Raw genomic sequence first — 17,287 nt, forward strand, 5'->3', positions numbered from 1 at the left:
CCCCTGTAACCCAGCGTTATTATATTCCCCTGTAGCCCAGTGTTATTATATTCCCCTGTAACCCAGTGTTATTCTATTCCCTGTAGCCCAGTGTTATTATATTCCCCTGTAGCCCAGTGTTATTCTATTCCCCTGTAACCCAGTGTTATTATATTCCCCTGTAGCCCAGTGTTATTATATTCCCTGTAGGTAAGTGTTATATTCCCCTCTGGCCCAGCGCTGTGTCGAAAGTGCGGGCGGGTTGCGCTAGGCTCTGGGCGGTCCGGGCCGGCCGGGCAGTGATGGCGGATAATGGGAGCCGCCCCGAGTGAGCCGGGTCTGTATGAGAAGCTGGCGGACAGCGTCGAGGTGCTGCGGCAGTCCGGCGAGCGCTATGGCATGTCCGAGCGCAACATCGAGAGGTTCATCGCCCAGATCCTGGAGACCAACGAACCGCAGAGGGAGGCGGCCAGGCACCCGCGGCTCCTGACAGCAGCCCAGGCAAGAGAGAGGGCCCGGGAACGGGGGTGCAGTGGCCGGAGCCCCGGGAGAGGGGGGAGCTGAGGGAGGGGCCCTCGGGGGAGGGGGGAGCTGGGAAATGGGGAGGGGAGAGCTGAGGGGGGGACTCTGGGGAGGGGAGGGGAGGGGGCAGGAGAAGGGGGAGCTGGGAAATGGGGAGGGGAGAGCTGAGGGGGGGACTCTGGGGAGGGGAGGGGGCAGGAGAAGGGGGAGCTGAGGGAGAGGAGGTCCGGGGGAGGGTGGTAGTGGCCGGAAGTCACGGGGCAGAGGGCAATGGCCGGAGCCCCGGGAGAGGGGAGAGCTGAGGGAGAGGAGGTCCGGGGGAGGGGGGTAGTGGCCGGAAGCCACGGGGGAGAGGGCAATGGAAGGAGCCTCGGGGGAGGGGGGCATCTGGGGAGGGGGCAGGAGAGGGGGGAGCTGGGAAAGGGGGAGGCCTATGGGGAGGGAGCTGGGAAAGGGGGGGGGGCCTCTGGGGAGGGGAGGAGGGGGAGCTGAGGGAGGGGAGGTCCGGGGGAGGGGGGTAGTGGCCGGAAGCCATGGGGGAGAGGGCAATGGCCGGAGCTCCGGGGGAGGGGGTCAGTCGCCGGAACCCCGGGGGAGGGGGCAGTGGCCAGGGCCCCAGGGGAGGGGGGCAGTGGCCGGCCACCAGACCCCCGCCCACAGGCTGCAGTCTTCAAGGGTTCCGTTCACACTGGGCTTTCTAACTTTTTTTTTGTCCACCTTGTATTTCCTCCATTACAACAGTGACTTCACTTCAAAAAGTTCTTTATTGGCTGTAAAGCACTTTGGGACACCTGGTGTTCGTGTAAGGCGCTATATAAATGCAAGTCTTTCTGTATTTTCCCCTGAAGCTGCTGACTCATTCTGCACCTAGAACTTCCCACATTGCGCAATTCCCAGGGCGAGAGTTTCATCGCCTGGGGCCAAAAGAAAGACTTCCATTTATATAGCACTTTTCACAACCACCAAATGTCCCAAAGCACTCTACAGCCAAGGTAGTACTTTTTTTTGAAGTGTAGTCACTGCTGTACTGTAGGAAACGCAGTGGCTCCCACAAACAGCAATGTGATAGTGACCAGATAATCTATTTTAGTGATGTTGGTTGAGGGATAAATATGACATCAGGAAACCAAGGAACAAAGTTGGTGAAAAGTATCAGCTGTGCTGCTCAAAGGATGCAGGGATAGCTTTGTTTTCCCAACTTTGCTGTTTCACTGACATTACAGCTCTGATCAACTGATCTTTCTTAATTACCCTTAGATCCACCAGGTCCCATCACCAATTTATCATCAAAAGCAAGTGCATTTGGCTAACCACCTGGTGATGGAGTGCATAAGTTAGAATCATAGAATGGTTACAGCACAGAAGGAGGCCATTGAATCTGCCTCCACCACCCTTTCAGGCAGTACATTCCAGATCCCAACCACTCACTGTAAAAAAAAGTTTTTCCTCATGTTGCCTTTGGTTCTTCTGCCAGTTAGAGAGAAGATAGCTGAGGATCTGATCACAATTTTTCATACCTCCTTAGATTTGCAAATTGTGCCAGGGGACTGGACGGTAGCTGACGTAACTCAGGGTAGAATAATATTGGTAACTATAGGCCAGTCAGTGAATATTTTGAAATTGCATGGACGGTACAGTCATCACTGATTCATTAAAGGCAAGTCATGTTTAGAAAATGTGAGTTTAAAAAAAAAGAATTAACTGGATAGATAAAGGAAATGCAGTAGATGTGTGTGTATGGGAGGGGGGGGGGGGTGCAGGGGGATTTATGCTGGCCATAAGCCTCCTCTCCACTCTTCAGCTAACCCTAGAAGCATATTCTTCGATGCTATTTGCCTCAATTACTCTTTATGACTTCTAATTTTGGTCTCCCCCGCCCAAGTGGAAACATTTTCTCCATGTCTACCCTATCAAATCCTTTCATTACCTTAAAGACCTCGATCAGGTCACCCCTCAGCTTTCTCTTTTCTAGAAAAAACAGCCCCAGCCTATTCAATCGTTCTTGATAGTTATAACCTCTCCATCTGGTATCATCCGTGTGAATCTTTTTTGCACCTTCTCCAATGTCTTCATATCCTTTTTATAATATGGAGACTAGAACTGTACTCCGTGTGGTCTAATCAGTGTTCTATACACGTTTAACATGACTTCCCTGCTTTTCAATTCTGTCCTAGAAATGAGCCCCAGTGCTTGGTTTGCTTTTTAATGGCCTTATTAACTTGCGTTGCTATCTTTAGTGATTTGCGGATCCCTTAGATCCCTTTGCTCCTCTATCCCATTTAGACTCTTATCTTACAAGCAGTATGTGGACTCCTTATTCTTCCGAAATGCACCACCTCATACTTCTTCACTCAGAGAGTGGTTAACCTGTGGAATTCTCTACCGCAGAAAGTTGTTGAGGCCAGTTCGATATATTCAAAAGGGAGTTAGATATGGCCCATACGGCCAAAGGGATCAAGGGGTATGGAGAGAAAGCAGGAAAGGGGTACTGAGGTTGAATGATCAGCCATGATCTTATTCAATGGCGGTACAGGCTCGAAGGGCCGAATGGCCTGCTCCTGCACCTAATTTCTATATTTCTATGTTATCTACATTGAAATTCTTTTGGTCTCTCACTCGGAAGAATAGGCATTAGTAGTACAGGTTGAACTTCCCTTATCCAGAACTCCCTTATCCAGAACCACCTCTCGTCCAGAACCATTCCCGGCCACCGGGTGGCGCATGCGCAGAACTCCGACATGAACAAATTAAACAAATTGAAATCCTTCCCCGCTGCCGACTCCCGCAATCGCTGGCCTGACCCCGTGATCTTTCTGCCGCACTCCCAGCCCCAAGCCAGCCAGCCCCGATATCCCTTTGCTCAGTACCTGTACCATCCAACTTCACGTGACCTCCCCTCGTCCGGAAAAATCCCTTATCCAGAACAGGCCAGGTCTCGAGGGTTCCGGACAAGGGAGGTTCAACCTGCACCACAAAATCAATTAGTGCAAAGTTCCATCAGAAATTGTTAGCTTTTAAAAATATTTTAAATTCTAGTAGCCTGCTGAATCACTAGTGTAATGATGGGAAAGAACTGACTATTTTGTCAATGGTTTCACACAATTAAAATCATTGATGGTAGGAAGCTGGTGTGTGGCGTTTCCTGCATGTGTTTGAGACACAAGCAGGCAATGAAAACATAGCTCCTGCTTGCATTACTGTGAAAATGGAGCCAGTCCTTCAGGTGGCACATTAATGTAGTTAATATATGTTCCTTTCCTTCTCTGAGTAGTGGACTGAATATGAACACTTGATGATAAATCTTTCCAATGTATCAATCATTAATACTTCAGTCTGAATGCCTTCCTGCATCAACTCAGATCTTCTGCATTGGTAAAGAGAAAATAAAATTCAGTAAAACCACAGTATGCACTACCCACTTTTTTAAACATGTGATCTGAGTAGTATTCCTTGTTAAAATTCAGATAATAGTTATAAAAACATTGAGATATTCTCGTGACATGCGATATGTTTTGATTTCAATATGATTATTGCCTTGTAAGGTTCCTGGATAATTGGCATTTTCCAATAATATGGTACAGTATTTCTAAGTAAATATTCACTTTTTTGATTAATTGAATTATCTTCCCCCCCTCCCCCCCCCCCGACTCTTTCCCCCCCCTCCCCCCGACTCTCTTCCCAACCCACCCCGGTTCTGTCCCCCACCCCGGCACTCTCCCGCACCCCCGAAAGCGGCGGGCATGCGCCCGAGAAGGCCCGTTGGTGGCCAAGAGCGGCGACCGCGAGCAGAGAAGCGACGAGGGGCCGAGAGAGAGAGACAGAGGCGCTGTGAGAGAAGAGAGAGAGGCTGGGGGGAGGGGGGAGACATGGGTGGGGGGGATTGGAGGGGAAAGAGGGAACTCGAGGAAGACGTTCTTCCAACCCCTTACAAGGGACATCGTTGGAGTGGATGATATCCAGAAGTCACAATGCTGTCACTATTCACTTCATACTCAATAAACCTGTTAACAATCCGTACACAATGCCTGCCTCATCTGTTGGGAGAGGAGGAGGATGCACGCACTGGGGTAAGGCACTTCGGCTGGAGGAGGCATGCACTTGGACTGGGGTAAGGCACTTTGGCTGGCCCTTGCTGTCTTCTGGGGAGCTCTGTCCTCTGTCACTACAGGAAGTCAAAGTGGATCGAATTACAATTTGTAAAGTCAGTGAGACCTTGCAATGGGTGGTTACAGTTACACATTCCTGTGAAACTTCAGGGTGTGGCTTATCCTCCAAGGGACCAATCATAGAGAAAGGGTGGAGCATGGTGGCCATAAAAAAAGGTAGATGACCATACCTGGAGTGGAGGTACCAATAGCGTTTCACCTGGTGACTGCAGGAGGGAGGGAATACCAGAGAGTGAATGGGAGAGATGAGGTTAGAGGAAATCAGGAGGAGAAAGGCAGAGTTCTTGAAAAAGGAAAAAAAAGATTTGGAGGGGAAGTGAGAGTATGACTAGGACTGAGGGATTAACCAAGACCAGGAGAGAGGGAATGATGGAGGTAATGACCGAGAGAGAGCAAAAAAGAACTTGCAATCATATAGTGACCAATCATGTTCTTCACAATCAACAAATTACTTTTGAAGTGCAGTCATTATTTTGTAGGCAATTGCCGCAGACATTGTCTGTTAATTTTTTTTGTTGGCTAGGATCTGAGGATTGTACTAAAGGGGCACTGTAATTATGTGCTCAAGTCCTGGACTGGGAAATTATGCTGAAACTCTGTAAAACGCTGGTTAAGCCCAACTTTTAAAGTTCAGTTTGCAACAGTCTTCCTATTGTAGATTATGTTTACCTTGCAAGGCTGTATTTATTATTGACAGCATTTGTGCGTGAGCTCTGTGTGCAAAGGACCTTACAGTGTTGTCGGGTCAATGACTCAAACTGCTGCATCTGTGGAAGAAGTCAAATGGCAGAATGTGTATTCGAGTAGAATGGGGAAAACAAGTTTCCAATTTGGAGCTATAGTAGAAACAGAGAAGGCCTGGGGATCTGTAGCACTTGTACACAACAGAATGGGCACAGAATCTCGCCCTTGCCGAATCAGAAGTCCTGATGTTTAAGGGAATGCTTAAGAAACTGACAATCAAAAATGATTATCCTGCTATGGGTTGATCCCATTAACAGTGGTTTGAAGTTGATTGGCATTGAAGTAATTTCCTTTTGATTTGTGACATCCAAGGTTTCAGTTTCATTTTGCTATTGGACACAGTAATATAAATTGTTATAGAGCCACCCAGTGGACTACTGATGTAATAACTATAAAGCTATGTGCTCTGAACTGTTCTACCTGGAAGCCATGTTGTGCAGCTGTGTGTAGTTACTGTGTTTCAAGATACCACAGATTGGCGATGAAGATGGGATCTTAGATTTCCTAACTGAAATTTTTATTGTAAGATAATCCTACCAACCGATGGAGGGACTGTTAGAGGTTCTTTGTTTTGCAGAAAATCTTAAAAATCAAAGGTAAATTTTGAGCACACGTGGCTGAACTGTTGACGTTGCCAGTGTCCAGATAGCCACAACTATGGGAATAATATGGTACTTGGTTGAGTTCAATTGCAACCAAGAGACCTTTGTAGCATATGTGACCGGCTAGAAATGTTTTTCACCGCGAATATTGTCAAAGTCCCTGATGATGTAAACTGTAACTGGCCGATTTTAGAAATGAAATGGGCTATTTTTTAGACTGAAGCAGGTCCCGAGGTTTATGAAAGCCTGAAAAATTTTCTGGTTCCCACCAAACTGAAAGACTAACCACTGAAGGAGAACAGCACTACAGTCCTGAGCCCCTAGAAATTGCAGAAAGTTTTATTGTTTTGGAATACACAATCAATTAAATGACGTGGGTATCAGTGAGTACATTGTAGCTTTAAAAAAGCTATCCATTCACTGTCATTTTGGAAATTTTCAGGACCAAACTTTGCGTGACCGCTTTGTTTGTGGGTTGAAAAATAAACAAATCAGAAATAAATTGTTGACAACCCCTAACTTGACTTTTGATTTAGCTTGTCAGACAGCTATGTCGATGGATATGGCCGACCATTACTCCCAAGAATTTTGCGCCATTTCCAATCGTCAGTTAACCGAGGTGAATCGGCTGCAGGCTAAAAGTAAAAGGCAGTTGTGCCCCAAGGCCTCAGCAACTGGCCAAAGTAACAGTGCATTGAAGTCGTGCTATCGGTGCCTGGGACAGCACATCACTCAAAGCTGTCCATATTTGAAGGCAGAGTCTTTCTACTGCAAGTAAACTGGGTATCTTGCGAAGGCGTGCCATCAGAAGAGTAAACCGACTGGCAATGCAAGAAGTAGAAATCGGCAGACACAACTTACCATTGAAGAGAAGCAGCAGGACGAGGAGTTTCTGGAGAATCACGTCATAAGGAGCACGAAGGTATCAAACAGCAATTCGCGAAGTATCGTCATCCAAATAGATGTCGCAGGAACCAGGATACCCATGGAAATCGACACTGGTGCATCTGTGAGCATGGTACCAGAATCACTATATCTCGACAAGTTGCGTGATTATCGATTCGAGATATTGAAGATCGAGCTGTGAGGATGCTCAGCAGAGCAAATCCCTGTGGTAGGAAATGTCGCCATACCAATGAAATACAAGGATCAGTATCAGAGCTGGCCTGCCCTAGTAGTGACAGGAGACAAGCCTGCCTTGATAGGTCGAAATTGGTTGGGATCACTGAAGCTGGATTGGAATGAGATTTTTTGTGTGGAAGCGAAATTTACATCGGAAGATGATGTCATCAAGCAGTATCCGAAGGTGTTCTGTGAGACAGGCACTCTGATTCAAGGAGATTGTCAGGGTACAGAAGGACGCAAGACCAGTTTACTGCAAGCCACGTCCTGTACCATACGCACTTGAGGAAGACCTCAAAAGACTAGAAAATGAGAACATTATTTCTAGGGTAGATCTGAGTAATTGGGCTACACTCATTGTTGTACCTAAGTCAGATGGTAAGGGAAGGTTGTGTGGTGATTATAAGGTAACTGTAAACCAGTTTCTAGAGTGTGATCTACCCAGTATGTTACCAAATGTGGAAGATTTGTTCACAACGCTAACGGGTGGCCGGATGTTTTCAAAGTTGAATCTATCAAACGCCTACCTACAACTTGAGTTAGATGAAGAGGCAAGTCATGCTTGACTATAAATACTCACCTAGATCTATATCGGGTCAATAGGCTATCATTTGGAGTGTCTTCCGCCCCCGAAATATTCAAGGGGATGATGAACCAAATTTTGTAAGGGATTGAAAAGGTAGTGTGTTATTTTAGATGACATAAATCCATGATCAGGTGTTGAATGAAGTGCTGAAATGGCTAGAGAAGCACGGGGTCTGAATAACTGCTCACAAGTGTGAGATGTTTCAAAACTTAGTGGAGTACGTTGGGCAGAGAGTAGACAAAGCTGGTTTACATCCAACCAAGGGAAAGTTGGATGCAATCTGAAATGCACCCATTCCCAAGAATGTCTCTGAACTTCAATCATTTTTGGGTCTTTTGAATTATTATGGGAAGTTCCTCCCAAATTTGGCGACAGTGTTACATCCATTGAATCAGCTGTTGGGAAAACAGGTACCTTGGAAGTGTCAAAAGAACGTGACACAGCATTCAAAGAGTGTAAAAACCAGTTAATAGAGAGTACCATGTTTGTTCACTAAGACGACCAAGTTAGCATGTGACGCCTCTCCGTACAGAGTTGGGGTAGTGATCTCTCATATACTTGATAGTGGGGAGGAGAGACCAATTGCTTTTGCTTCACACACTTTCCATGCCAGTGAGCGTAATTATTGAAAAGGAAGCTTTGGCATTGATATTTGGGGTCAAGAAGTTTCACAAATACTCATTTGGTCATAAGTTTACTATAGTTACTGACCATAAGCCCCTAACAACAATCCTCCATCTAAAGTCCCCAGTTCTAACCTTGGTCTACAGCCAGAATGCAGAGATGGGCTTTGATTTTGTCAGCATATACGTATGACATTGAGTACAGACTAACAGCTGATCACAGTAATGCCGGTGCTATGTCCAGGTAGCCATCCCCATCACAAGTTACACCCAATAGGGAAGAAGTGTTCTATTTCTTATACATTGATGAGCTACCAGTCACAGCTGAAGAAATTGGTAGGGCAACTAAACATGACCCAGTTATGTCAAAGGTGTATGATTACATAGCAAATGGATGGCCAAACCAGATATCCAAAGAAAATAGATTTAGGTCAAAATTGTTAGATCTTCATGACCAGCACCTGGAAATGTGCTTGATCAAGAGTTTTGAATGCAGTTACTTAGATAGAAAGAGAGTACATTGCCAGTCAGTGTACAACATGTCAATCAGTGAGCAAGAAACCACCATCAGTACCATTACAACCATGGAGTGGCAGAGGTTACATGTAGATTTTGCTGAGCTAGAAGGACAACAGTTGTTCATAGTGATAGATAGTCATTCGAAGTGGGTAGAGGTGTTTCCAATGCAGAAAATAAGAAGTAAAACACTAGACAATTTGCGAAGATTGTTTTCTTCATACGGTCTCCCAGAAAAAATTGTATCTGATAATGGGCCGCAATCTTGTTCAGAAGAGTTCACACAGTTCATGAGCAGAAATGGTGTGAAACATACCAAAGTTCCACCGTACCACCCTGCTTCAAATGGTGCAGCAGCGCACAAAATACAACTTGTAAAATGTGCCCTCATCAAATAAATGTTGGATCCAAATCCAAAGAAATGTCAATTGTTGTTGTACCACAGACTGGCAAATTTTCAGATTACTTATGGGAATACCCCTCATACCACTACTGGTAGAAAACCAGCAGAGTTGTTTCTCAAATGACAGCCAAGAACCAAGTTCTCGTTGTTAAAGCCAAACTAGGCACAATCAAGGCAGAAAGAGAGTCATGATAAAGGTAGAGTAAGAGAGAGAAATGTGAAGTTGAACATGAAGGTTAAAGTGAAGTACCATCACCATAAATGATTAAAGTGTTTACCAGGAAGAGTAGCGAAAGATATGTGATCCTCCCATGTATTTGGTCAAAATGTTTGATCATGGAATGGTTAGGTTTTTTCACATTGATCACATCTTAGCTACAGATGTGAAAGGAGTTGAAAGTTGGGATAATTCCATTTATTCTGATGAGTCAGATAGTCTTGTTACAAGTAGAGTACCAGTAGAAAATCCTACTTCAGATGTACCAGAAACAAGTCCCAAAGAAAGTCAGAATTTAAGTCTAAATCCGAGTCGGGCAGACAAACCATTTGAAAGTGTGGAGAGTTCAAATGTAGATCAAGGTCACCCCTCGGAGAAAAACTCTCCTCAAAGTCCTACAACTAGATCGGAAAGTTCTGTTCAAGAAAAAAAGTATCAGCTTCAAAACAAAACCAGCGGTTAGGTTTAATCTGTAAATATGCAAAATAAGTTCATATCTTTTGTTGTGTTACAGAATTCTATAGAAGAATTTGGAAACATAAATGGGTTTCATTTGAGAAATGAATACCAAAAGTTGTGTATACCATACAAGTAATGTATAATTATTATTTTTTAAGATTAACTTCTTCAATAAGGATGGGAAAGTGTTGTAGAGCCACCTAGTGGACTACTGATGTAATAACAATAAAGCTATGTGCTCTGCACAATTACATACGAACATAAGAAATAAGGAGTAGGCCATACAGCCCCTCGAGCTTGCTCCACCATTTAATACGATCATGGCTGATCCAATCATGGACTCAGGTCCACTTCCCTGCCCGCTCCCCATAACCCCTTAATCCCGTGTCGGTTCTACCTAGAAGCCATGTTGAGCAGCTGTGCATAGTTACTGTATCTCAAGATACCACATAAACAGATGGGATAGCTCTGTAATGAAGCCTTGCAGGCCTTACTAACCATGACTTTAGAGACCACACACAATGCCATGTAAGAGGGTGGAGAGGTAATACATTCTTCTCAAAACTGGGGCCAACATTTAATAGCTCTTTTCCCCACTGAATGAGCATCTACTAATTTGTGTGAGAAATGGTTGAGACATGTTCTGGCTTCTAATGTGGAACAAAGTGCCCAAGAACACACTCAAAAGAATTCCAACATTTGAAAACCAAATTTTCTTTTTGAAATGAAAGATTATCCAGTTCCATTTTTATAAAGTTAACTGGCACGAGTTGGATTGAAGATATGAGAATAAGTTGAGTACAGACTATTGGCATTTGATGGACGACAAAGCATGTATGTATGTTAGAACAGACAAAAAGGTCTATTGCAGTATTTTACCTTGAGACTATTATCCATTTTTCTTTCTTCCTTTATCATCTATTCTTCTCCAGTCAGGAAAAGGAACCAGACTCCTCTTTCTGGCACTATAGTAGATGCTATAAGGTTTGTGAGAGCTTTCTAGCCTGACAAATGTTCTTTAAAAAAAAATTCAATTCAATTGTAATTAATTTTTCTTCTCCTCTTCCTCCCTTGTGAATAATTACTTCGCTTTAGTGTGGTGCTTTATATAGATGGCTTGTCTGAAATTGGGAGCTCGTTGGACATGGTATTTTAAACGAAGATCCTGTCATTTTGTGGCACATTATCTTAGTATAACAATCCTGCAATGGGAACAAGACCTTTTTATTTAAGTAATCTGATACATGTCAAAATCCTAACCTGTTTTCTAGTTTTAAAAGGCTAGATCTTTTTTCTTGCGAAAAATGTCATGAATGGGTATTTTGAACAACCTCTGTGAAAAGCTGCAATTGCAGGCAGGCATCAGCATGCAGTATGATTTTTGATATTTATGAATACACCAGGCTCGTTTCTGCAGTTTATGAAAGTCCATGATTGAAGTAGAGTACAGTGCATCATCTTGTCTGACATGGCATTTTTTGAGGTTACAAATTGAATAATTGCTGTTCAAGAAACCAGAAATATCATCAAGTTAACAAATTTCGATTTTGTTGGAATTTAATTACCTGCTTGTTTATTTTCTTCTGACAGATTGTGGTTGCCTTGGGGCTCCTTATAATGACAGCCTGCTCGCTCATTAGCCTCTATGGCAGATCTCATTACCAGAGTGCAGTTACAGAAGATCAGAGCTGGAGAAGTCCAATAATTGGTCATGTCCGTCTGTTTTGCCTACCAATTGCCAAAAAGTACAATCTGGAAGGTAAGATAGTATTTGAAGTGAGCTTATGAATTTTGTGCAGACACATGGTATGTTTGGATTCAATTTTAAAAAGTTGCAGTAAAACAAATTTACACTTGTGTCAGCATTTTGCAAAGCTAACGTGGAACAGACACACTGAAACAGAAACTGGTTTAAAAAAACATGCATTGCTCATTCGTGACCTACCAGAACATTGAGCAAACAATCTTTACTTTCCAACTTTCTATCAAAAGAGCTAGAAGAGTAGAGAACACAAAACACTGGAAGGATATTTTAAGTCCTAGTAGATTTAAAAAAAATCTAATGTAAACTAAATAATTACCAATTTTTCACATTTAGAGTCTGAAGAAAAAAATGTGTAGAAACTCCTAACTCAGGAAACATAGTTACGCCCTGACATATACCACAGATTGTTACTCTATTGTTATTTGGATTATAGATATGTGATTTGTAGCTATACATTTTGGGGAAAAAATGTGGGTAAAACGAGCAAACTGATTGCTGTGTGGGATGTCAGATGAGCAACAATCAGACCATAAGACAAAAGTGGTTTACTCATTTTTCTGAGGGAGGTTTTCTTTAAGTGCTACTTTGTAAAGACATTATATATAAAACTATTTAAACACCATTACATTCATCAGATTTTCTACGCTTAGAAAGGTCCATTTTTTCTGATCAATTCTGGAAATCTAAATTCTGTAGTAATAGTTTTCCAGGCGATACTCTCACTATCTGATACAGGTTGGACCTCTCTGGTCCGGAAACATCCGTGGTTCAGCAATAGACCCGGTTTTCCGTGCTTCCTGGCTCTGTGTTCTATGCTGTGGAACTGCTGCTTTGCGTGGGTGGTGTCCCGTGCTTCCGCAAAGTTTGTTTACGTCCAGCCAGCCGTCCTGGCTCTGTGTTCAGTGAGGCAACTGGGCCAGGCAAGGAAAGGGAGTGGGGGCAGATGACAGTGACGATTTCCCTGCTTAAAGTGTTTAGTTTTTTTGTTCTAACAGAAAATTGGAGTAAGAATAAGAGTGTTAGACAGGTAACCAGAAAGATTACCACAAAGTTATGTAAGTGACTGACTGACTAATAGAGAAGAAAAGTGTGAAAAATAGGAAAAAGAGGTTGGGAGATCAGGAGGGAGACTGTTCTAAGGAGTAAGAGACTTTAAAAAAAAAAAAACTTTTATTCATGAGCCGTGTTTTACGCTTAATAGTATCGAGAGCAACAGCAGTCCCTTTTCATCCACTGACTGATCGGTTGAAAGTTTCTTCTCCTTGCATCTGAAGGATTCCACACAGTGAGTTTATATCATCTCAACCCTATTCCTACTGGGTACAGGACAACAGCTTCCCCCACAATTGGCAACTTTGTCTCAGACCTATCGCAAGGAAGATTGGTGTAGGAAGTAGAAACGCTCACTTTTCCCTGGTGTTTCAAAGTCCTGCAGCCCTGTAGCTGATGGAATACATAGTGAGCCTCCTTTCACACCTTCACTTGCACGCTTTGTGAACAGCTGTGAGGACATTGGCAGTAGAAATCCAACAGCAGTCTGTCAACCCAACGCAGCTTTTCTTCTGCATATTAGGCAGAGATGCATCAGCATCGGTCTGGTATCTCCCTGCCCCGCCTGCCAGTTGGGAATCAACTTTGAAGGTAAGGACTAAGGCACGCTGTTGAGTTAGAATGGAGCGACTTTGCTTTACAGCCAGCTATGCTCTGCTTGACCAGAAAGTCTTTGACAGTGATAACAGGTCCTTTAAAATTAAATCACATGCAAAAACCTTTGTCTTTGAGTCCAAAAATACCCTCCCCAAAATATTAAAAAGGACATTAGTTTATATAACTTCTATTGTTAAATGGTCCCAAAATAAATCTGTACTTATTATTTAATTGACACTTGCCAACACTAAAGCTCACCCAAGAAATGTGCAGGTTTATTCTGCAGCCTTTCTGCCTCCACTGCTCAGAGTTTGCATTTTATGAGCATGTCAAAGTTGTATTAATATTTTGTGGGGTTTTATTTTCCCTCTCCCAGTTGTAACTGAACTGCCACTATACATCATCTTTATCAAAGTAACTGAGCACCTTTACCTTTTTTCTAGTAATTTTACAGCAGCTTTTTATGCTTTTTATTTAATCTTATTATTTAATCTTTAGTTGTCACAATCTTTGGGTTTTTGCACTCGATAGTTCCTAGTGTTCATCATCACCAATCACTCCCATGCATGTACCTCATGTCTTCTACGACCTGGAGTGTATCTTTATCTGCCCAATATCTAGTTAAATAATAGCATGACCTGGAGCTTCCAACAGACCCTTTTCTCCTTTTATAAGCTACTGAAATATAATGTGCCACTACGTGAATGCTCCTCTATTTATGCAAGGTAGATTTAATAAGCCATTGAGTTGAGGCACAGGCTTTGGACCAATAACCGGGATCTTTACATAAAATTCGTGATTGAGTGATCACAAGTTCCCCAAACCCCTTGGTTTATACAAACAATAAAGATGCAAGTTACTTTCTCTCTAAACTTGGTTCTGAGGCAGAAGACGTCCTCTGGTGTAACCCATTGAAGCTAAGCTGGCTTAGGCTTCAAAATACAAACAACCCATTTCTGCTAACGGCTGAAATCGCAGACAACACAATAGGCTAGATTTTCAGGTCGTTTGTGACCGGGTTTTTGCCGCGTTTTGACCCTCTATGGCAAAAAATGGGCGGTCAGCTGTTTTTTGTCCGGGCGCAATCCTCGGGTCGGTTTTTGCGCAACCGGGGAGAGCAGAGCGGGTGTGCATTGGCTCGCATTGCGACACCGGCAGAAGTTTGGTCAATCACCCGACCCGTTCGCCGCGAAACGCGCCCCCCGATTTATCGCCGGCGGCAGTGACTTGGATAAACTGTAAAAAAGGTAAGTTAAAGTTTTAATTTTTTTATATTTTTGCAGCGATTTGTGTGGTAAGGGTGTTGGCAATGTTCTTTGAAAGTTTTTGTGAATTTTTTTTCCCCCTCCCAAGGCCCCTCTCGGAGCGCTCCCGACCCCGCACGAAAGTTGGTGAGGGGCTAGGAGCTCTCCGAGAGAGGCCTTGGGAGGGGAAAAAAATGCGCTGAAACTTTCAAAAAACATTGCCAACACCCTTACCACACATAGGGCTCCAGACTGGGACCCAGCTTTAGAACTATAAGCAGACAATGTATTTTTCTTCATTTAATTAAACTTTCATGCTTGAATGAAAACAATATTTATTGAAGGCCTAAGATGCTTGTTGATGAGTATGAACATTCCAGCTATCTGGCCCCTAACGGGGCTTTCTATTTTCCAGCGCTTCAGTAACTCAAATAAATAAGCAGCATCAATGCCAACATGTCTAACTCAATAACCCTTCAAATCACTGCTGTGCGATCCTAAACATGTTTGCATTTTGAGGAACATCCAATGGACAACCAGACTGCCCTACGGGTGGAGCCTTATGATTAGCAGGTCAACGAGCGGGAACCTAAACTGACAGCCCTAAGGGGGCAGTGCTCTGAGACGAGGGTCAGATTCTCTGTCATAAAGTTATCTGCGATTTCAGCAATGAGCAAAAATGGGCTGTTTGTATTTTGAAGCCAAAGCCAACTTAGCTTCAGTGGGTTACGTCAGAGGAAGCCACACACTTTCTGTCATATTCCATGTAACACTTCAATCACACTTAATCATAGCCAATACAATTCTAAGCTGGGAAACATCTTCAACCACACTTGATTAGGCCCTCCTTCCCATGTAATTGACTCTTAGATTTGACCATGTCAGCCCTGACTTCCACTTTCTCAACAGACAATGGACAAGTAAATTAAAATGAACTTGAAACTAATTTAACAGCACCAAGCTATGTGTGAATTTTAAACAGTGATTAGCCAATCATCTCAGTCAAAAGACCTTTTCAAAACCCATTTAATGCCATTTTTTTCACCACCGAAAAGGCACAATTCTAAATAACCTTCAAACACAAACCATTAAACATAAGAAAAAACATTTACTTTGACCTAATATAGTTATATTTTGTACCTTTTTTAAAATATTTGGTTTTCCTCTGGGACCTCAGTTGCTCTCTAGTATTATAGTTGGGGCTGAATCATGGACATTGATCTGTATACTACTTTTATCTTTTGTATATTGTACAAACATGACCATTGTCCATGGATGGCCCAGATTCTCTGTTCGGCAGTAAAGGAACGGCACTTGCCATTCACTATACTGACAGCTGCCCACAGAGTTTTCGCGGGCTTTGGAACGGAGACTTGCTGTCATCGGGCTGATCCAGCTCTCTACAGAGGATCTGTGGCGTGTGTGAGCAGGGAAAGCTATAGTGTGGCTCTTCAACCAATCAGATTGAAGAATCCTCACTGAGACACGCCAGGGGCAAAATTGGGCTTGGTGATGCCTGTTATTTGGGCATTATGAATCCAAAATGGCACGCGCACACTTCTGATGGGAAGTGTAAAGGGGTTAGCACACGTTTACCTAACGGAGGTCACTGAGGCTCTCCATGCAAAGAGAGAGACCTTCATTTCATTCCCTCTTGCCAGAGACACGCAGGCAGAGTGAGTAAGAGGGTGTGCATCCTTGTGGTATAGGGTGCCATTAACTGCACCCACATTGCTTTCCATACACCTCATATCACCTCTGCTATGTACCTGAACCAAAAGGGTTTCCACTTCCTGAATGTGCAGCTGGTGTGTGACCACAGGCAGTGCATCATGCAGGTCAAGGCCTGGTATTTTGGCAGCAGTAATGTGTTTATTCTCTGTGCTCTGTGCTAGTTGTACTTCAACCACCACGTCAAACCAAATAGCTACTGGTAATAAGGGTTATCCGCTGACTACATGACTCATGACTCTGGTGCGCAACCCATGCACACGTGCACAGCAGGCATTCATTGAGAATCATGCTGCCGCAAGAAATCTGATGGAACAGACCATTGGTGACCTGAAGCAATGATTCTGCTGCCTGGACCGGTCTGAATGGGTCCTGCAGTACTCGGCTGAGCGGGTCTCACAATTTGTTGTGGTATGCTGCATGACATTGCCACTGCCTATCGGGCAAGAAGCTCAGGAACAGGAAGACGAAAGGAAAGCAGGAAGACGAAGACAGGCTGGAATCTAGCCAGCCCATTTCTGCCTGGGCTCCACATGAACAAATAATTAATGAGCGATACGAATAACCTCAATCCCAATTCTCCATTCACCAACAGTCCCACAGGCCTCTGTCACTGGCTATCACAGCGTCCCACTAAGCAAAAATAAGAGGCAAACAAAATACACATTACAATCCAAATTTATAAATTAAATCATGCCACAGTGCATACAAAAATAAAGTAATCACCCTTAGTGCCTCTTCCGTGTGCCTTTGCCCGTCCTAGTGCTCCAATGAGGTGCTTCCCCAGTGGCTACACCAGTGTAGAGGATTGCAAATAAATTTGGAGGGAAATCTTGATCAGCTCTGGGCCTAGACGGCCCAGCTACAGAATGCACCATCCCTGCTTGGGCTGCAGCAGTCTGGGCTAGCTAGCAGACAGGCAACAGCAAAGGCACTGGTGGAGTGGCATGGGTGGGAGCTC

The 17,287-nt window shown here is 43.8% G+C and overlaps 1 protein-coding gene across 1 annotated transcript in view; it reads left to right on the forward strand.

The window, feature by feature from the left end:
• Positions 1–241: 241 nt before the first annotated feature.
• The window catches only part of c17h6orf89 (chromosome 17 C6orf89 homolog), a 38,771-nt gene continuing 21,725 nt past the window's right edge, over positions 242–17,287 (forward strand). Inside the window, exons 1-2 of the mRNA XM_070859415.1 lie at positions 242–480; positions 11,530–11,698. Coding sequence (XP_070715516.1) covers positions 292–480; positions 11,530–11,698 — 358 coding nt within the window. The 5' untranslated portion in view covers positions 242–291. The remainder of the gene's footprint in view (positions 481–11,529; positions 11,699–17,287) is intronic.

Source organism: Pristiophorus japonicus, chromosome 17 (genome assembly GCF_044704955.1).
Source record: "Pristiophorus japonicus isolate sPriJap1 chromosome 17, sPriJap1.hap1, whole genome shotgun sequence".
NCBI lineage: Eukaryota > Metazoa > Chordata > Chondrichthyes > Pristiophoridae > Pristiophorus > Pristiophorus japonicus.